The 21,523-nt window shown below is 41.3% G+C and overlaps 1 protein-coding gene across 3 annotated transcripts in view; it reads left to right on the top strand.

Moving 5' to 3' along the window:
- Positions 1–502: 502 nt before the first annotated feature.
- Positions 503–21,523, top strand: part of SPAG1 (sperm associated antigen 1) — a 65,998-nt gene continuing 44,977 nt past the window's right edge. The window contains exons 1-9 of one of the 3 annotated variants that reach the window (XM_074944030.1): positions 503–649; positions 2,789–2,930; positions 3,562–3,721; positions 4,888–5,013; positions 7,015–7,076; positions 11,707–11,825; positions 13,758–13,863; positions 18,107–18,237; positions 18,990–19,096. In XM_074944030.1, coding sequence (XP_074800131.1) covers positions 2,791–2,930; positions 3,562–3,721; positions 4,888–5,013; positions 7,015–7,076; positions 11,707–11,825; positions 13,758–13,863; positions 18,107–18,237; positions 18,990–19,096 — 951 coding nt within the window. In that variant the 5' untranslated portion in view covers positions 503–649; positions 2,789–2,790. Of the gene's footprint in view, positions 650–2,788; positions 2,931–3,561; positions 3,722–4,887; positions 5,014–7,014; positions 7,077–11,706; positions 11,826–13,757; positions 13,864–18,106; positions 18,238–18,989; positions 19,097–21,523 lie in introns of those variants that run through there. The other 2 variants (XM_074944031.1, XM_074944032.1) reach the window with 2 other exon arrangements.

Here is a 21,523-nt window from a genome sequence, read left to right as displayed (position 1 = left end):
GGAAAGAGCATTAAGTGGTCTACGGAGACCCTCAGCAATTTTCAAGTGGTTTTGTGGAAAAAAAAAAAAAGTTTGAGAACAAGGGGCCTAGAGCAATGAGGGCTGCGGTGGGGGGCCCTCATTAAACACCGAGCTTTTCCCTGACTTTGACCATAAGGTTGGGATTTCTCAATGAACCATCTCCCTGCGCAGTCCTGACGTGTCCCTCGCCTACCAGGCACCATCTGCCCACAACGTGCAGCTGATGGCCCGCCATATGTGCACCACTTCCCCCCCTTTCCTCCTGGGCTGGAGGGGAGGACAGGGCCCCCTGCTCAGCCCCGCCCCCGCGGCCGGCTCCGGCTGCCCCCTTGAAAGCAGGCAGAGGCACGCCTCGCTCCGCAGCAGAGGGAGCTGGGCAAGCTGCCGCCATCCCAACAACGGCTCGTGGGGGCGGGCAGACAGGCGGAGCCGGCCCAGCCCCTTGCTCTGGGGGCGGGGTGCGCCTGCGGCCCGGCGACTCTAACGGCAGCGCTGCCGTGCCGGCCCCTTGCGCATGTGCTGCGGGGACGGCGGAGGGTCCTGCCCCCAGCTGCTGTCTCCGGACGCGGGTTGAGGGACGTGGAGAGGGCGAAGTCGTCGACCGTCTTCCGGAGTCGGTGCGGGGCAGGTCGGTCGGCCTGGGCTGCCGCCCCGCTCCTTCAGGGCTGGGGTCCCGTCCCCAGCGCGACTTCTGACCCCTCCGCCCGCCATTCTCCCCTGGAGCCGGGCCAGGGGTGCATGAGGACGGCTGTGGGGTGTGGGAAGGAGTGTGTGTGTATGTAGCGGATAGGGAGGCTGTGATGCGATAACAACTCGCCGTGCGCTGGAGCTGGGGGCCCGAGGGCTAAAGCCCTTGCCTCGGGGGGGGGGGGCGTGCTTCCCACACCGCCTGCAGTAGCCCCCTCCCGAGGGGCTGGATCATCGTGGCAGCTAGTGCCCTGCTGGCTGTTTCGTTGTGTGTGAAAGGGGGCGATGGCAGGTGGGGTCAGGGCAGCGTGAGGGTTAACTCTTGGTGCTTCCCGATCCTCTTTGGAAGGGGCCAAACTGCAGAGTTAAATGTATTCCCTCCCCTGCCACAACCTGGCTGGGTGGTGAGCCTTGGTCCGTAGCCCGTGCTACTGGGCTCTCCAGAAGCCATGCTGTACATAGAAACAGTTGCTAGGGTAGGGCGGGCTTTGCAGGTTTATAGTCCCCTGCTATGGAGAGAGTTTTGCTGGAATTATTCCCTTTGTTGTGAGAGTTGCAAAGATTACCAAAAACACATGTCTGAGCTCAGTTCTGCTGGTGTTACATGGTAACACTCCTACTGACAGCCGTGGTACCTATTCTACTTAAGGAGAAGAATGTGGCCCTTTCTCTTTATTACAATAAAAGATAGTACTAAGAAAAATCTGATTGTAAAAACACAAGATGGTTGTACAAATACATGGGTGTGAGAAGAATGAATTTTGAATATTCGTACGGTATGTATCCACCAGTGCAAAAGAAGAGTAAACATATTATTTGTAAAAAGAAAAGGAGTACTTGTGGCACCTTAGAGACTAACAAATTTAAGGTGCCACAAGTACTCCTTTTCTTTTTGCGGATACAGACTAACATGGCTGCTACTCTGAAACATATTATTTGTGTTACTGGAGTGCTTAGGAGCCTGTCATGGACCAGGACCCCATTGTGCTGGGTGCTGTACAAAAGATCAAAAAAAATCCCTGCCGGAAAGAATTTACAGTCTAAATAAGATAAGAAACAACAGATGGATACAGACAGATAGTTAGGGGTACCAGGAAACCATGAGACAATATTGATTAGCATGATAGGTGGTGGTATTAGTGTGCAGTGGTATAACCATTGTGAAGAGTTTTGAAGGCATCGTGGCAAAGGAGAGGTTTAAGGTAGGATTTAAAAGGGGATAGTGAGGAGAGGAGAGTGGTGAGATGCCTTTTTTGTATTGTACAGGATTAATTTGTTTGGTGAGTCTTATTCTGCCCCTGGGAATTTCCACATTTTATAATTTAGATGTTTCCTATTAAAATAGCATGCCATTTGGATTTTTTTAAAGATCAGAAGAAATATGTCTGAATTACAGCAGTATTGACTCAAGTTAACATTTGTAGACATTTTCACAAATAGCAGCAGCAACTTCACTTAAAAATGCATGGCAGTCCCACAAAAACTCCTCCAAGTTATCCTCACCTGTGCCTGTGGAAGTTAAATTAGTTGCATCAACTTGCTAGTAGTTTTAAGATTATTTTTCTTCAATACATTTCCTTTTCTTTATGAGGGACAGAAATGAATATCGCTAATTTATTAACAGGTATATTACCTTGCATGAGAGGAACAGAAGCCAAAAGGTTTTCCAAAGGAGAAACTTGAATATGTAGTCTGAAGTTTCTAATTTTGCTTGCATTATTATAATTGTTTATTATTTCTGCAGTGCTATATGTTTGTGGCACCTTGTGGTCACAGTAGAAGAGTGTTTTTTGCCTCAAAGAGTTTACAATCCGAGATCTCAGTCCTGCAAACTGATAGATCCTTGTGCCCAACCAGACCCCCAGTGAAGTTAGTGGGGCTCTGGACAGGTGGAGCAGTTTGCAAGACCAGGGCCTCAAATGGGCAACTCCTTAATCATGCCACTGGGACTAATAAGCATGCTTAAGGATTAAGTGTGAATTAAGGGCTGGACTATTTCCTAAAATTGGAATTGCCTCAAAGTATATCTGAGTACCACTTCAGACAGCAGAATAATTAGTTTTATCTTTAATTTTTTTAGCAATGAGTGACCAGCCAGTTTCATCTTTGTGGGACCAGGGAACAACAAAAACATATCAAATTCCTATTAATCATCTGGACTACAAGTTCATTGAAAAGTGCTCAGATGTTAAACACCTGGAAAAAATTCTCAGGATATTGAGGTAAACGTTCATTATTATTTACATTACTGTTTTTATTTTATTTTTGTTTTTGGTTAATAGTTTATCTATTGGTAAGATTCTGAGGATTTGGCCCAAGAGTACTGGGCTCGGTACTTGACTCATCTTAAAAGTGTTGGTGACTTAACATAAGTTAAATCTCTAAATTAAAATAAAAAAGGTAGCAAATCTTGTGAAAGGTTCCTTATTGACAGCACTGGAAATAGAAGTTCTATGTTAAATCCACAGAGCGGGTACAGCTTGAGGAACAGCAGTGGAAGAGTCTTCTCATTGTTCCACCACTGTACCTAATATGCGGCAAGGAGGGACCTGTGAGGGGGTGTGGTTATTTCAGACACTGTGCTGATTTAATCCTTGCAATTTTTGATGAGAGTGACAAGAATATTTATATGTCCAGTGTTCTTGTAGCCGTGTTGATCCTCTAAGAATATTTACAGTTAGTACTAATTGCAATGGTTTTTGTAATGTGAACATTTGCCCATTAGACACTGGACCAAGGCCACCAACTCAATTTTCAGTTGTCATCAAACTGCTGTAATATATATATATATATATATATATTGTTTATTTGTTTTGCTTAGTTTTTAAATGTGACATCTTTTTACCTTTTAAGGTCTGGTGAGGAAGGATATTACCCTGATCTTACATTATTCTGTGAAAAACGCATTGAATGTTTAGCTCCAGGGAGCAGAGCCCTGCGAAAAGATAAACCTCCAGCCTCTGCATCTGACTTTACAACTGAAGAATGGGAAAAAATTAATGATGAAATGAAGGTAAAGTATAATTTTAATTTAATGTAGTATGGTAATGTAAATATATTAAAGTAATTATTAGTGATCAGATTTTTTTAGTAAACCTATTTAGAATTTCATTGTCTCTGTTCTCAGACTGATTACAAATCAGTAATGCAGCAATTTGCAGTTGCTAATAGTTCACATGGCCTTGCACATTAGGACCTGTTTCATTAAGTGAGGAAATATTGACCAGAACACTCCCTTAATTATCCTTTTTATTTGAATAGGACCCCTGAATCTTTAACTTCTGTCTGAACAGCCACAACAAATAATGACACATTTATACACCACCTTTGATTGAGAAGAATCACAAAGTATTTACAAACTATATTCAGGGAAACGCATCACTCTCAACTGAAAAAATGTAGCATCTGATTATGTTGGGGCACAACAACACTGCATCACACTTTAGGACAGGAATTGAAGAATTTCATATCTAGCTGAAAATGTAGAGGGAACTTAGGTGGAAGAGCCTTTAGCTTTAAGGACATCTTAAGGACAGCAGTTCCAATAGTTTGGCTCCTCAGCAGTCACAACTGGATGCAAGTCCAAGTCCTAGTGTGAAATATGAACCTGTGATTTTCTGGACTGGAGTTGAGTATGCTACTAATTGAGTCCCATTGGGGTTGATTCTGAGAGGTATCAAGCACTTGTGGAATTTTTTCAATTTAATAATATGACCACTTTAAGTTCTCCTATTTTTAGTTAGAGATTTTACGAAATTTTGAGGTTTAACATGTGAGAGATGGTTTGGAAAGGGATTTCTTACAATAACAATGTATGGGTTGATGTTTTGTGTTTTATTACAGGATTTTTTAATCATAGGTCCTGTCCATATTAGTCTGTGTCCTGATCACATTTACACTGTTTCTGGTTTTGATTAATTCTTGCCATTTTCCCCAAAGAGGATCCTCTAAGCTCTTGTCAAAAACATTTTAAAACCCCCCTATTTGTTCCTGCCACTACTCTCCCAAATCCTATCTTATGATAACTATCGCACCAACAGTGCTAGACATGACTCCCACTGAAATCTATCAATATCATTCCTTGAGTTGGGTATATACAGGGCAGTATATTATATTAGACCATCAGGAGGTCTGTGTTTACTGTTTTGAGGTACAGTGATATTATCGGTTTCTTTTCAGAGCTGGGTGACAGAAATGAAGGAAGATGATTATAAAATACAATTTCCTGTAACAGAAACACTTCATGAGAGACTAGACAATTTGCCAGCAGTTCGTGGTTCAAATAGCTGCCTTCATGGTGGCCAGGTATCTCTTTTTTCTTAAAAATATGTGTATTTTATTTTTTTTATTTCTGAGATATGTATGCCTTTATACATAAATAATGTGTTTAATTGAGCCTTTCTTGACTGTTTGTTGTAACCAGCCGTATATCAGTGAGCTTAGTACAGGATCCCTAGAAAGCATAGGCATAGTTTGACTTCTATATATGGGGAGGCAGAGCCCGATGGGGCTCAGGTCAGCTCTGCATGGCAGGGCCCAGGGAGGGAGCACCACCTCTGTCCCCTGACTCACTGCAGAGGCCACCCAGCCTGTCTGGGTTGGAGGTGGGAATGACCAAAAATTGTAATTCAAAGGTTGTGTGTCGGGCGGTGTCAGCTCATAAACTTTGAAAACTGCTCAGGGTGCAGGGAGGGATGTAGCTAGGGGCTGTTCCTCTGTGCCCCACTAGGGGGCTCTAGCTGGTGTGGTGGGACTTGGGGAGGGAGCAGTGCCAAATGGAAGACAGAAATCTGCCCTCCCTCACCACCCCCACAGTGTCGCCCGAGGCTTGCAGTTTGGGGAGGCAACGCCCATGCTTGAAAGTGACCAAAATTAAAACAAAACTATCCCTTTAATACAGTACTCCACCTTTTCACTTTTTATACCCTGAGTTATTTCCAGTGCTTTTTTGAGAGACCATCACCTTCCTAATATAAGACATATTTAACAAATCTTCACAAAACATACACAATAAGTAATATTTTAAATATTTCCCTACAAAGTGCAATACTATAGAATGGATTGAGAGAAAAATCGAAGTTGCCAATGAGATGTTTGAATCCTGGGGTGCTATCATAAATGATCCTATCTAATTCCCATCCAGCATGTAGAATTTTGGAGCATTGATAGATCCAACTGACTCTAAACTCTTACATGTTAACAGTATTTGAATTTCTGATTTGTATCTTTTATTTTTATATATGGGATCTTTAAGTGATTGCTAGATTGATTAATTGTCTGAGAATGCATCTATCTGCATTAACAATCATAGTGATCACGTATACCTTTAAATGTCAGTTCATTAAATGGAAACGAACCAATTTTGAGGCATTTTTAGTAGGGAAGGTTTTTCAGGTTGAGGATGAAATTTCTGGTCAAAATGGGAGACAGACTGACCAGGCAAAGTGACTAATCTCCACCCCAGAGTAGCCCAGTGGTTACGGTATACACCTGGGATGTGGGAAACCTAGGTTCAAGTCTCTGTTCAGGCTAGGTCTCTCTCTCTTTTGCTGTGAAAAACTTTGAAAGGTCTCAGATTTGTCCCAGTGCAGAAAGGGAAAATTTTTGAAATTTCAAAAATGTTTATGGGAAAGGAAAACTGTTTCCTGCCCAGTTCAGGTAGTGTATATACATGACAGTGATTCTGAATTGTTTCCCCTATGTTCAGTGCAATTACCAGAAGAAAGTTAATGTGAGGGTAGGTTTTGGGATATCAGCAACTGAGGTGTCCCTGATATCGTGTTTCTGTTGAGGCAGCAATTCTGGATGTGGGAGTTAGGTTCCCAAGAGCACAAGGGCCTGTCTGTTGAGGGCTCTTAGGTTTTTTGGGCTGGATCCCTTGCTCATTCCACAAGAGGGCAAACCCTGTTTCCATCTTCTCATGCTGGAACAATATGGGGATAACTGCACAAATGAAATCTCACTGAGTTTTCTTTCTTTGGGTTTCACCATGTGATTTGGGGTGCTTTGTCCTTAAGTTTTAAGTTTAGGACTTTCAGGTTGAAAAAAAACCTGATGATTGATACATGAGTGAGTGTATAGTGTTGGAATCATGTATATCAAACACCCAAGAGATTTCCCTTAAAACAAAAGTCAAAACTAGGAAAGTCTTGAAAACTAGTGAAGTTTTGAAAACAGCTATATGCTGGAAACCAATCATGAGTAGTGTTGACCCCAGATGAGAATAACTATGGGAACAAAAAGCAAAACTGCCAATCAGGGAATTTGTTAAACAATGAATTCTCAGCCGCTTTCTTTTCCTTTTAGAACAAAGAAAATAAACAAAGAAAGAAGAAAAATATACCACGAGATTACAGGGAATGGGACAAGTATGTTAAATCGTCATCTTTTAATTTTGTATTGAACTTTTTTTACTTTTTTTTAATAGAACACTACTAGGTAATGTGTACCAATTTAGATTTTTTTAAAAAAGAGAAACGCGTTTCACGCATCTAATAATATATCGCATGAAATTATAAAAATACAGGTGAGACTTGTTTTTATTTTAATATAAACATTCCCTTTACAATACAAACAATGTAGCATGGAGCCAGTACTTGAGAACAAAAAGTGAAGCTGCAAAGTCTATTTTATTTGTTCAAGCTAAATATGTAGACCAGAAAGCAAACAGACAGCATAAATAATAAGTAATTTAATTTTTCAAATTTCATTTTTAATCATCAATACTTTAAAGTCTAGGTAGATATTAAATTTCCTTACTTGTTTTATTAATATGTGCTTTTTACCTTAACTTTAAAAACAAAACAATAGATATTTATTTTATGTTCCTCAGTGTGGTGTTTGTGTGCATTAGGTCCTATTTCTGCATTATGACAACAAGCAGGTGAATTCCTGATCCTGCGCTGAGCTCCATTAATTTCATAGACTTAGGTTTGCTGCAGGCACAACAGTTTGCCTTCACAGTCAGCTGCAGGAGCAGGGCCTTATATGGTATCTGACCATTGTATAAGGCTCTAATCTTACAACATGTACTTATATGCATAAGTGTTTACAAAAACAGGGCCTTAATGTTTACATGTGGTCTAGAAAATATGTTGCCAAAAGATGAATTTTGACAGAAATTCACTCTTTTGTCATGTGGTCTCTAATCGGTGGCAAAATGATTTGTCAATCAATTTAAGTTTCAAATAACCTGGGACAGAATAACCTGCATAAGAATAAATGGAGTGGGTGATTTTTGGTTTTTCTTCTTGACCTACACAGTAGAAAGGAGCTGCTATATTTATTGCTCTGAAAAATACAAGATGTATTATAATACTTCAAAAAGAAAAGGAGTACTTGTGGCACCTTAGAGACTAACCAATTTATTTGAGCATAAGCTTTCGTGAGCTACAGCTCATTTCATCGGATGCATACTCTTTTATATTTATTGCAGTTTTACTTATCTGTACTGTCTTCCAATCCTTGAATTTAATTGGGTATACAGAAAGTAATTAAATTTAGAGCTGATTGGAAATTTTTCAACAAAACTTTTTTTTGTCAGAAAAATGCCAATTCGTAGAAACCAAAAGTGTTCGTGGGAAAGAGCCCGTTTTAATTAATTTCTCATTCTGAAAACATTTGGAAAATAATAGATTCAAATGGTCAAAATCTTGTTTTGGACATTTTCTAGATTTAAAAGTTCCATTTTTCAGTCTGAAAGGACATTTTATTTTGAAATTTTAAGTTAACTTAAGGTAAAACTTTTTTAAAAGGTCAAAATGAAACATTTTGATTGACCTGATTTGAATTTTTTAAATTTTTGGTTCAAAAAAATTGTCAAGATTGACTTGATTTCAAAACTTATTCCTGTCCCAAATCTTGAAAATTCTTGCAAAGGGAAAAAATTGTTTCCCATCCAGCTATAATTAGAATGGTCTTCATTGTTTGTAGGTAGTGGATGACTTGGTTCTGACTGCATTTCTTTTTTTGTTGTTGTTGGATTGTTTTACAACTGTAACATTTACTTGAAATTAATTAATGAAAGATCTTTGGAAAAAGCAGCTGGAAAGCAGCTGTGGAGTGGTGGCTGAAACATTGTTTTTTCTTTGAGTGCTTGCTCATCTCAATTCCATTTTAGGTGTGCGCACGCCCACGTGCACAGTTGTCGGAGATTTCTGCCTTAGCGGTATCCATAGGGCCGGCAGTGGCGCTCTCTGGAGTGGCGCTCCCATGCGGCGGTATATCAAATTAAATTACTGAGACTACTGGGCCACCTGGCAGCATGTACTTACATGGTCCAGCACGCATGACTCCGCCTCAGACACCTTCAGGTGTGGCTGGTGTCGGTCTGTGTCCCCACTTGGCACAGCATGGACCTGGTGATCAGGATTCCGGACAGCTTATTGTCATCCTTCCTCTAGTGGCAGGATCTCATGTTGCTGCTGGAAGGCGTTCCTTTCGCGGCCCTGGCCTCATCAGTGACCATTGTCTCCGATGCCTAGGACCTGGGATTGGGAGCCCACCTGGGCAGTCTCGGCTCTCAAGGTTGTTGGTCCAGTCGCGATCATTCCCTGCATATCAATGTCAGGGAACTCAGGGTGGTTCGACTAGCCTGTCAAGCCTTTCTACCTCAGGTTCAAGACAGGGTTGTTCAGGTCCTGATGGACAACATGGCTACTTTCTTCTATATCTACAGGGCGGAGTCAGGTTGTCTGCCCTCTGGCTCTGGGACTTCTGTCTGCAGTACAACATCTATATTGTAGCCACTCACCTTCCAGGGTGGTCAGTTTCATCTTCTGCAGGTGGGGAACTCCCCAGGTGGACCTGTTCGCATCCCAGCAGAACAGGAAATGCTACGTCTTCTGCTCGGCTGGGGGCATGGACGGAGGATCCCTGTCGGGTGCCTTTCTCCTTCTGTGGTCGAGGGCTTTGATGTATGCCTTCCCTACAGTGCCATTGCTACCCAGGGTCCTTACGAAGATGAAACAGGACAGAGCAGGAGTCATCCTCATAGCACCGGCATGGTCGTGCCAACACTGGTTCAGCACTCTGCTGGATCTCTTGGTGGCGACCCTGTTCCAGCTACCGCTCAGGTCGGACCTGTTGTCCCAGAACCATGGCAGTCTTTTGCACCACAACCTTGTGGCGTTACATCTGATGGCCTGACTGCTGCGTGGCTAAACGCACAGGAATAGCAGTGCTCAGCTGGGGTTCAGCACGTCCTGTTGGGAAGTAGGAAGGCCTCCACCAGAGCGACATACCTGGCCACGTGGAAATGGTTCATCTGCTGGATTGCGGACAAAGGTGTTGGTCCTGAGCAGGCTTCGCTGCGACTTATTCTGGACTACCTCCTGCATCTTAAGATCCAGGGCTTGTCGCTCTCATCGATCAACGTCTATCTAGTGGCTCTCTCAGCCTTTCACCTGCTGTTTGAGGGCAGGTCGGTTTTTGCTCAGGATATCACAGCCAGATTCCTTAAGGGCCTAGAGCGCCTCTACACGCAAGTCAGGGACCCCGTCCCACCGTGGGACTTGAATCTGGTGCTGTTGCAGCTCACTGGTCCTCCCTTCGAGACCTCTGGCTTTCTGCTCTCTCCTTCTCCTTTCCTGGAAGGTCATATTCCTGGTTTGCAGTGACGTTGGCCTGCAGAATATCTAAGATTCGGGCACTCACCTTGGAGCCACCGTACACAGTTTTCTACAAGGACAAGGTCCAGCTAAGACTGCACCCGGCTTTTCTTCCGAAGGTAGTCTCTCAGTTTCATTCAAGCCAGGACATTTACTTACTGGTCTTCTTTCCGAAGCCACATAACTCAGAGGAGGAGGAATGTAGGCTACATGCCCTGGACGTCAGGAGGGCTCTGGCCTTTTACATTACGGAAAGGCTTGGTCCTGTCAAGTTGACGCAATTATTCATGAAAGGTTGCCCTGTATCCGCTCAAATAATTTCTTCTTGGATCACTGCCTGCATTAGTTTCTGCTATGACTAAGTGAAGGTGCCACCCCCAGTGATCATCACCGCCCACTCTACCAGGGTGCAGGCCTCTTCAGCAGCCTTTCTGGCCCATGTGCCTATCCAGGGCACCTGTAAAGTGGCCACTTGGTTGTCTCTTCGTACCTTTCTGTCCCATTATGCACTGATGCAGCAGGCCCGGGACAATGCTGGCTTCGGTAGGGCAGTACTGCAAGCCGCTAAGCTGTGAACTCCGAGCCCACCTCTGTGGATTCTGCTTGTGAGTCACCTAAAATTGAATCAACATGAGCAAGCACTCAAAGAAAAAATGGTTACCTACCTTTTTGTGACTGTTGTGCTTCGAGATGTGTTGCTCATGTCTATACCATTTCCTGCCCTCGTACCCCTCTGCTGGAGTTACTGGCAAGAAGGAACTGAGAGGGTGCAGGGCTGGCAGCGCCTGATATACTGCCCCATGGGAGCGCCCTTCCAGAGGAAACCACAGCTGGCTCTTCGGATACTGCTAAGGCAGAAATCTCCAACAACTGTGCACGTGGGCGCACGCACACCTAAAATGGAACAGACATGAACAACACATCTCGAAGAACAACAGTTATGAAAAGGTAGGTAACCGTTTTTTTTCCCTTTTGGTCTTCCAGTTTCAATATTTAATCACTTTATATGTCTTACCGAAAAGTGCAAAGTACCTGCAACTCCAGTTGTCTTCAGTGGGAGTTACAAGTGCTCAGTATTTTTTAGGGTTGGCCCTTTAAAACACAGTTTCTTGAATTTTGCCTGATTCTTAGAATGCTATACTGTGTTTGAAGAGTATTTGGAGTGGACAGCATGGAAGAAGACACACACAAAGGAAATAGAAATAGTTTTAAAAAATTGTGTTTTTTTTTTCCCTGAATAATTTTGGATTGTTGAACAGATTGACAGAATCTTTGTACCCAATTCAGTTTATATCTGAAATGTAGTATGTTGTTCTGTGGGTAAAGAACTCTTGTTTTACTGTGTGTATGTAATATAGATTTATATATATATATATATATTTACTTTAAGGTTTGATGTGGAAAAGGAGTGTTCAAAAGTTGATGAGGTCTGTGAAGAAAATAATTCAAAAGCATGCTTCAATATTAGTTCAAATTTACCTGTAATTGAAAAGAAAATAGACACAACAGGTAAATGATGACTTAGTATCAAAATTGTCTTTTCTTTGATTATATATAGAATTAACATTGCTTAGTACAATGTTCATGCAAACTGAAGAAACATTATAGAGGAAAAATGTGCTTTTGCTATATATCTCTTCCTTGCTTTTTTTCAGCCAACACAGAAAATAAAAGTAAATCATGTTCTTAGTAACGATCCCAGAAAATGGCAGAAATTTTGCAGAAATTGTGATATGCCTTCTAATAATGCTTATTGAAAAAGCTTATGAAATTGGGGCTGAGGATCCTGAAGAAAAATACAGCATCAAGATTGATTTGTCCCATTGTAAACAAAACATAAAGTGTATCAGGGTGTAATTATGATATTCTCACAGAGCTTAAAATCACTTTCCTCTTACTGTTTATAAAAAACAAAGCAGTGGAAGCTTGAAATAGATTTTTAGTTTTCTTCTATAATGCTGATACTACTTCGTTGTTGTAGCATTGCTCATGCTATGTTGTGGGTGTGTGTGTGTGTGTGTGTGTGTGTGTGTATGTATGTAGTTTAAAGGTATTAAGGTATTTAAGGGTGGTTTCAAAGAGTATTGAAACCGCAGTTGTCTTTAAATTATCTGAATAAAAATAATTGGGGACAGTACATACGTGCTGTCTTATTGCCTACCATGCAATAGTGAGAGAGTCTAATTCTGCTTACTGTCTATTAATGACAGGTTTCAGAGTAGCAGCCGTGTTAGTCTGTATTCGCAAAAAGAAAAGGAGTACTTGTGGCACCTTAGAGACTAACAAATTTATTTGAGCATAAGCTTTCGTGAGCTACAGCTCACTTCATCTGATGCATTCAGTGGACCTCTGAATAAATTTGTTAGTCTCTAAGGTGCCACAAGTACTCCTTTTCTTTTTGTTTATTAATGGTTGCAAGTTAATGTGAAGCTTAAGGCTTGCTTGGATCAACCCTGAATTAGTATGCTGATAACTTTGTTCTCCTTCTCAACCATCCAGCTTCCTTCCTCCCATGACTTGGCTTCCCATCACCTTTCAACATGTTCACCCATTCCTCAGATGGCCAGCTGATAGAAGTTTGTCCTAGCAAAGCGGAAAACAGGTTTTAGCCCAAACAAATTATCCTTCTGGCGTGCTAGTGGTAGTTATTCCAAACATGCTAACTACTACAACTGCAGAAGGATCAATTGTTGAGCTGAAAAAGTTTTTCTACATAATTAGCTTATCAAAGTGAAAGCACATTCTCTTTTGGCAGAGAAGACTATTTGAAATAGAAATAGCTTAAAAATCAGTTTAATGTTTTGTATAAATTATACTGTGTGTTTAATAATTCATAATGGAAGAAAATTGCAAAGACACTAAGCCCATTGTTTCCTGCTTGTTATATATAATGTATATACAGAGAGAACTTGTTATAAGGCATCCCAATGCTCACTTTATTTACTTAATTAAACTATAGTATAAGCAACTAAGATTTTATTGGTGGCATGGAGTGATGGCAAGGGTCTTAAGTCTGGTTTCAAATGCTGCCAAGAGGCACAGATTTTTCAAGCATTTCCTTTCTAATGCATACTCAATTTTGTCTGCCCTTGGACTCTGTTCATCCTAGAAAATTTCAGTACAAATTTTCCACTGAGAAGAGTCTTGAAAAATGTGTTCTAGTCACTTGAACGTTGCTGAATACAAAATATCCACATAAAATCTTTTATCCTGAAATATATGCATACTGACCAAGTTTCCTTTTTTTGTTTCATTTTAGGAGTTTTCACACTTTTTTATAACATGGACCATGTCTTAATAGAGAGGTTGTCTTGTGGTCCACTCTAAACTTTTTAAACCAATGTACACAATATAATTAAATTAAAATACTTCTATGTTAAAATGTCATATTTTGCATCTGTTAATAGTTAGCTGTTTTTATATCTAAAGATTATGTTCTAGGTATGACTAAGAAAGAGAGAAATTTTATTGCTAATCGTGAAAAAGAAAAAGGTAATGAAGCCTTTGCCATTGGGGATTTTAAAGAAGCAGTGACATATTACACTCGGTAAGTTAATGCCATGTGAACCGTTACTTAAAACTTGTAAGTATTAATTAATATTATGTATATATCAATCTAGTTCAGGGTTTGTCTTGTTGAAGCAACAGCTGATCAACTTTCTAAAATGGCAAAAGATTTTACATTGGGGTATCTGAAGATTCTGCATGTCGATTAATGATGTATAAGCGACCAGGAAAAAATGGGTGAAGAGTGAGGTGGCAAAATTTGCAGATGACACAAAACTATCGAGGTTATTCAAGACTAGAGGAGACTCCAGAGGGACCTCACAAAACTAGGCAGATGAGCTGCATGGTGCCAAATGAAATTCATTGTTGATAAATGCAATCTATTATGTATTGGTAGGAATAATTTCAACTAGCAATACACACTGTTGGGTTCTAATGTAAGTATTAACTACTTAGGAAAATGACAGCACGTTATTGTGGACAGCTCCATTAGAATCATAGAATATCAGGGTTGGAAGGGACCTCAGGAGGTCATCTAGTCCAACCCCCTGCTCAAAGCAGGACCGATCCCCAATTAAATCATCCCAGCCAGGGCTTTGTCAAGCCTGACCTTAAAAACTTCTAAGGAAGGAGATTCCACCACCTCCCTAGGTAACGCATTCCAGTGTTTCACCACCCTCCTAGTGAAAAAGTTTTTCCTAATATCCAACCTAAACCTCCCCCACTGCAATTTGAGACCATTACTCCTTGTTCTGTCATCTGTTACCACTGAGAACAGTCTAGAGCCATTCTCTTTGGAACCCCCCTTTCAGGTAGTTGAAAGCAGCTATCAAATCCCCCCCTCATTCTTCTCTTCCGTAGACTAAACAATCCCAATTCCCTCAGCCTCTCCTCACAACTCATGTGTTCCAGTCCCCTAATCGTTTTTGTTGCCCTCCGCTGGACTCTTCCCAATTTTTCCACATCCTTCTTGTAGTGTGGGGCCCAAAACTGGACACAGTACTCCAGATGAGGCTTCACCAGTGTCGCATAGAGGGGAACGATCACGTCCCTTGATCTGCTGGCAATGCCCCTACTTATACTCCCAAAATGCCATTGGCGTTCTTGGCAACAAAGGCACACTGTTGACCCATATCCAGCTTCTCGTCCACTGTAACCCCTAGGTCCTTTTCTGCAGAACTGCTGCCTAGCCATTCGGTCCCTAGTCTGTAGCGGTGCATTGGATTCTTCCGTCCTAAGTGCAGGACTCTGCACTTGTCCTTGTTGAACCTCATCAGATTTCTTTTGGCCCAATCCTCCAATTTGTCTAGGTCCCTCTGTATCCTATCCCTACCCTCCAGCGTATTTACCTCTCCTCCCAGTTTAGTATCATCTGCAAACTTCCTGAGGGTGCAATCCACACCATCCTCCAGATCGTTTATGAAGATATTGAACAAAACTGGCCCCAGGATCGACCCTTGGGGCACGCCACTTGATACCAGCTGCCAACTAGACATGGAGCCATTGATCACTACACGTTGAGCCCGACAATCTAGCCAGCTTTCTATCCACCTTTATAGTCCATTCATCTAGCCCATACTTCTTTAACTTGGTGGCAAGAATACTGTGGGAGACCGTGTCAAAAGCTTTGCTAAAGTCAAGGAACAACACGTCCACTGCTTTCCCTTCATCCCTCGTCATAGAAGGCAATTAGATTAGTCAGGCATGACTTTCCCTTGGTGAATCCATGCTGACTGTTCCTGATCACTTTCCTCTCCTCTAAGTGCTTCAGAATTGATTCCTTGAGGACCTGCTCCATGATTTTTCCAGGGACTGAGGTGAGGCTGACTGGCCTGTAGTTCCCAGGATCCTCCTTCTTCCCTTTTTTAAAGATGGGCACTACATTAGCCTTTTTCCAGTCGTCTGGGACCTCCCCCGATGGCCATGAGTTTTCAAAGATAATGGCCAATGGCTCTGCAATCACATCCACCAACTCCTTTAGCACTCTTGGATGCAATGCATCTGGCCCCATGGACTTGTGCACATCCAGCTTTTCTAAATAGTCCCGAACCACTTCTTTCTCCACAGAGGGCTGGTCACCTCCTCCCCATGCTGTGCTGCCCAGTGCAGTAGTCTGGGAGCTGACCTTGTTTGTGAAGACAGAGGCAAAAAAAGCATTGAGCACATTAGCTTTTTCCACATCCTCTGTCACTAGGTTGCCTCCCTCATTCAGTAAGGGGCCCACGCTTTCCTTGATTTTCTTCTTGTTGCTAACATGCCTGAAGAAACCCTTCTTGTTAGTCTTAACATCTCTTGCTAGCTGCAACTCCAGGTGTGATTTGGCCTTCCTGATTTCACTCCTGCATGCCCGAGCAATATTTTTATACTCATCCCTGGTCATTTGTCCAATCTTCCACTTCTTGTAAGCTTGTTTTTTGTATTTAAGATCAGCAAGGATTTCACTGTTAAGCCAAGCCAGTCGCCTGCCATATTTACTATTCTTTCTACACATCGGGATGGTTTGTCCCTATAACCTCAATAAGGATTCTTTAGAACATCCTGTAAGTGATCTGTAGCGGTCAAGAATGCAAAAATATTAAGATTGGGATTCAAAATAATGCTGGGTTTCCACAGGATCTCTTCCTCAAGTGCACAGGATAGACTGTGCTCTGAAATGAATCCTGTTGTGTAGTGAATGAAGTTGTTGTTGTTTGTGAGCCTCCTGCCTCATTTGTTACAAAAGTTGGAAGTTGTGTGGTGGGGAACTGCAGAAAGATATAGGACAATCTTGTGGTGAAGGCAATTGAATGGTACTCTGGAGAATTGGATTTTCTCCTTGCCTCTGCCACAAATTTTGTGTGTGATGCTGAGCAAGTCTATAAACCAAAATTTTCACAGGTGGTCACTGTGTGTTCCTCATTTTTGTGAGTATGCAATTTGCAACACCTAGGTCTGATTTGTGGAAGTGCTGAGCACTCACTGCTGCAACTGAAGTCAGTGGGAATTCTGCTCTGAACATATAAAGTGTTTAATAAATGGTAAGCAATTAAAAAAAGTCAGGCCCTAGGCTTCCTAAATTGGACATCACCAATTTGTGGACATTTTCGTCTTAATTTCTGTGCCTCAGTTCCCCAGGTGTAAAATTTGGATAATAATACTGCCTCATCTCTCAAGGGTGTTGAGGATAAATCCGTTAATGTATATAAAGCAGTAAGATGCTATGATCTCACAGAAAAGCCTATGAGGAAATTAATTCTATATTCAGTGTAGAATGGTGTGCAATAAATAAAGTGTGGAGCTACACACGGAATAAGGAGGATAAAAATAAATATTGACTAGATACCCATTCGGTGAGCATCATTCATCTTTTGCACTGAATGAGGCAAAAATAGTATGTGATCACATAATTAAAGTGGTTATAATGCATACAAAGAAGAGGGCACACAGGCAACCTTAATTCTGGTGTTTTCTATCTTTTGAGTGCTTGACTTTGCAACCTTAATGTTCTTATAATGTAGTTTTTTGGGGTATAATATGGATATCAAGAACATCTACAGTTGAATTATATAATTTTTTTTTAAGAAGGATCATAAGCTTTCATTCTTCAGGGCCTGAGCCAACTGCTGCGTTGCAGGGTTAGAAGAAACTTCTCCACATTTGACCACAATGTTTTGTTTAGTTTTTATTTTTTTCCACCTTCATCTGAAACATCTGGCATTGGCCACTATCGGAGACATGATAGTATGCTGAATGGACTACTGGTCTGATTCAGTATGGCAATTATTATTTACTTAAGTTTATAAATTCATAAAATTTGAATAAAATATGTTTGAGTGGATTGATAGCAATTTTAAGTGACTACAGTCCTATCTAGTGTTCAGCTATATAGAATAAGTTCACTGTAACCCGATTATTCTATACTGCACGTCAATCTTTTTTCCTCCTGTATACCATCTACCCAGCCCTACCACTCTAAAATAAAACCTACTTTCTATTTTCAGTTTGGGCACCATAATTTACAAGAAAGATTTAATAAGAGAGGAGGAGCATCAAAGTTCTCTAAATTGCTTTAAGAGATGCATCACTTTTGTACAGAGCATCTTGTCGTGCAGTTTTATGTTGCCATGATTTTAAAATAAATTGATCTTGCATACTGTTTCACAGTCCTCTAGTTGAAATTGCATTGCTTAGTGATTTTAATTTTATTATAACTCTTTACAATTTAAAACTGACTTTAATGAAGTTTTTGTATACTCTTGTTTTTTCTTTCTAGCATACAGCTCACCTTGTCTTGTCTTTTGCAGGAGCATATCAGTATTGCCCACTGTGTCAGCATATAATAACAGAGCTCAAGCAGAAATCAAACTTCAAAACTGGCATAATGCTTTTCAGGATTGTGAGAAAGTGTTAGATTTGGAGCCTGGCAACCTAAAAGGTGAAATGTCAACTAGCATTTCTCAGAATTTTATTTCTAGAGAAAAATCTTTTTTCAGGGTGGGGGATTGGGGGGGAATGCAGGCCTGGTTTATCATCCATTGAAATAAATAGGAGGTCTTTCCTTTGACTTAAGTTGTCAGACCTCAAATGTGGGGAAAAATAGTCCCAGATTAGCTCCGCCTATGCTAGTTTAAGTGGTAGTTTGGGGATTTGTGCAGGTTTGTCCTGCCTATCTTTGATCCAAGATTCTAAGATTGGGCTGAAGCAACAGTAGGATGGTGGTGTGTGGTCAGATCATGCTTTCCAAATGATGATTGTTAGCCACATCATCTTGGTGACATGCGCTGTCCTAATATTCACAGAATAGCACCTCCTTTAACAAGCTTAACAGCTGCATTAAAAGAGCAGTGAAAGGTGCTTGGTGCATGCTTTCTTACTAAGGTAAGTATTTGTAAATAGGTAACTAAATTTATATGGAGAGAGTGGGACAGACTGGAAAATTATTAAGAGGAATGCTAGTTCATGTATTACCATATAAATGTAGGGTATGTCATATCAAATGATGTAATTAAAAAAAAATTAACTTAATACATAACCATTATGAAGTGGATGCAAGGCTTTATGAAATTTAATGCAGAATTGTTTTGTACTTCACATTGTACTTTCTCTGATTAAATGTGAATTAATTGTAGTCTGCAGTATAATTTAGAACAATACAATATAAATAGTATGTTCTTTGTTAATTTGTAGCTCTTATGCGCCGTGCCACTGTACACAAGCATCTACAGAATTACCAGGCAGCTATACAGGATTTGGCCAAAGTATTACATGTTGAACCAGAAAATGCCATAGCTAAGGTAAAGACAAGTAACTCTGTGTATTTCTAGAACAAGATGCATGTTGCTTGTGTTATGTGTTTGATGTAAGATAAAAGTGATATACTGTAGTATAATAATGGATGTATATCTAGTCACTTTTTATTCAGGCAAACTCCGCTGAAGTTCTGGTTGGCTCACTGACTTCACTTTTCTGAATGAATTTACTTTGTTGAAGTCTGGGCTTCTACTTTTTTATAATGGCAAATATGAGATATGAACCATAAAAGATTCTAGCTTAAAGTACTTGTTAAAATGTTAATATATAATACATATTTGAAATGACTATTTTTAAAATGCATCCTAAACAATATAATCGTGTTTGTGACTACAGATGAGATGGTAATTATAATAAAAATGTATGACTGATTCATGTGCCTAGTCATATAGTCCAGTGGGTCTCAAAACTTTTTTTTCCGTGAACCACTTGAACATTGCTGAGCATCGTGGCCGACCACTTAATGATCTTTCCAAATGTTGTTTGTACCATTAGCTAACTATTGTAAAGTGCTTTGGATAAAAGCGCTATATAAAAAGAAAACTTAATAATAATAATTTTTTTTTGTTTTACAAATAAAAGCACACAACTCATATTTTAATATCAGTAGTCTTACCTTTCTAATGTAATGGATGTGTCCTCTCTTCCCCCACCACAGTAACCAAGGAGTGGGGGGGTCTCTCCCTCTTTCCCCCACCATGGCAGCCCCTGAGCTGGGGCTGGGGAAAGTCGCCTCTTTCTCTGGCCGCTGCAGCCCTTCACGTCCCAAATTCCCCTCACCCCCTCTTCTTACCCCACTGCCCCCTCTCACCTACTGCCTATTCCCCCCCAAGGCCACCACCTCACCTTACATGTGTGTCTTCTCCAGGGTCCAGGCACCTAATTAGTGGAGCCACACCTTCACGGCTCCACTAATTAGGTGGGTGGCCCTTCATTCTCTTGTGTGCGGCCACCCAGGTGCGCACCTTTAGAGGGAACTATCCATGGACCACCTGAATGGATCATGGTCCACAGATCACAGTTTGAGAACCTCTGATATAGTCAGTTGTAGAGGAGGCATTGCTGAATCATTTCTGAGAGTTTTTTCCAAAAACTAAAGCTTGTTATCTTGTCTCTTTACCATTATTAATATTTACATTTTACTAGGAATTATAAATAACAGTAAAAATTAAACCTCAGTAATTCACACTTTACTGTTCTGCTTTCTCTGCCATTGTGTGTGTATGAAATACAGTCTTCTTCCTCTTCTCAGCAAAGATTTGGTAGAAACAACTGTGACTAGATCTGATGTTACTAAGATTTCATATCTCCTGGTTTAATTTTACTTATTAATTTCCCAAAATAAGGAGTTTCCAGTTATTTTTATAAGCTTTAATGTTCTGATCGTCCTGTAAGGTTCCGAGCACCTCTGGAGATGTGTTGAGAAGCCTCAATTCCCATTGACTTTTATGGGTGTGGAGTGCGCCAGGCTACTTTGCAACCTCACAAGATCAGGCCCTAGATTCATGCACAGTATGAAAATATGTAAAACTTACAGAATAAATCCATAACAGTTAACCACTCCTGTCTCCAAAGTCCCAAAGAATAGATTGTCCTTGCCAGTATGCCCTTGAAGTCAACAAACGATGGGTTTTGTTGAACCAAGGTAGGAAGTTTTGCTCAAGAACTGAAGTTCCTTCACTGTCAGTGCCCAGCCTGCAGTCATCTTGTGTATACCAGGAGGCTGTTGGCTTGAGTGCCGTGACTAACCGTTAGTGCAAATTAGCAAGGTTCTCTTGTGCTTCAATCTCATGACAGTAACTCCTTGCTTAACGCTGTAGTTATGTTCTTGAAAAATGCGACTAAGGGAAACGATGTTAGCGAATCCAGTTTCCCCATAAGAATTAATGTAAATGTGGGGGTTAGGCTCCAGGGAAACTTTTTTCATTGCCTGCTAGTATGGTACTTTGTCCGCTACTTGCGGGATTCTCTGGATGAGCAGCCTGTCATAGCTAGCGGATGGGGGCTTGGAACCAGGGTAGGCTGGCAGCCCCCCATCAGCTCCCCTCCACCTCCGTGCCTCCTGCCCACTGGTGGGACCCACGGAGCAGTGCCCCCTCCCTCTCTGAGCCTCCTGAACACAGCAAAACAGCTGTTCTGCCGCATTCAGGATGGGGGAGGCGGGAGGCGCTGGGGGTGTGTGGAGGGGAGCTAATAGGGGGGCTGTCAGCCCACCCTAGTTCCAGCCCCACACCAGCAAACAATCTTATAAGTGAACATTGCACAACTTTAAAGGAGTACGTTCTCTAATAGATCAGCGATGTAACAACAGAACAACGTTAACTGGGATGATGCTAAGTGAGGAGTTACTATCAGAAATCTCCACAGTAATACAGTAATGTTTTCTTAGGATTAAATAGGAATGTGGCAAA

Source organism: Natator depressus, chromosome 2, assembly GCF_965152275.1.
Source record: "Natator depressus isolate rNatDep1 chromosome 2, rNatDep2.hap1, whole genome shotgun sequence".
Taxonomy (NCBI): domain Eukaryota; kingdom Metazoa; phylum Chordata; order Testudines; family Cheloniidae; genus Natator; species Natator depressus.
Note: the sequence above shows the minus strand (reverse complement) of the source record. Positions and strands in the feature narration are given on the sequence as shown.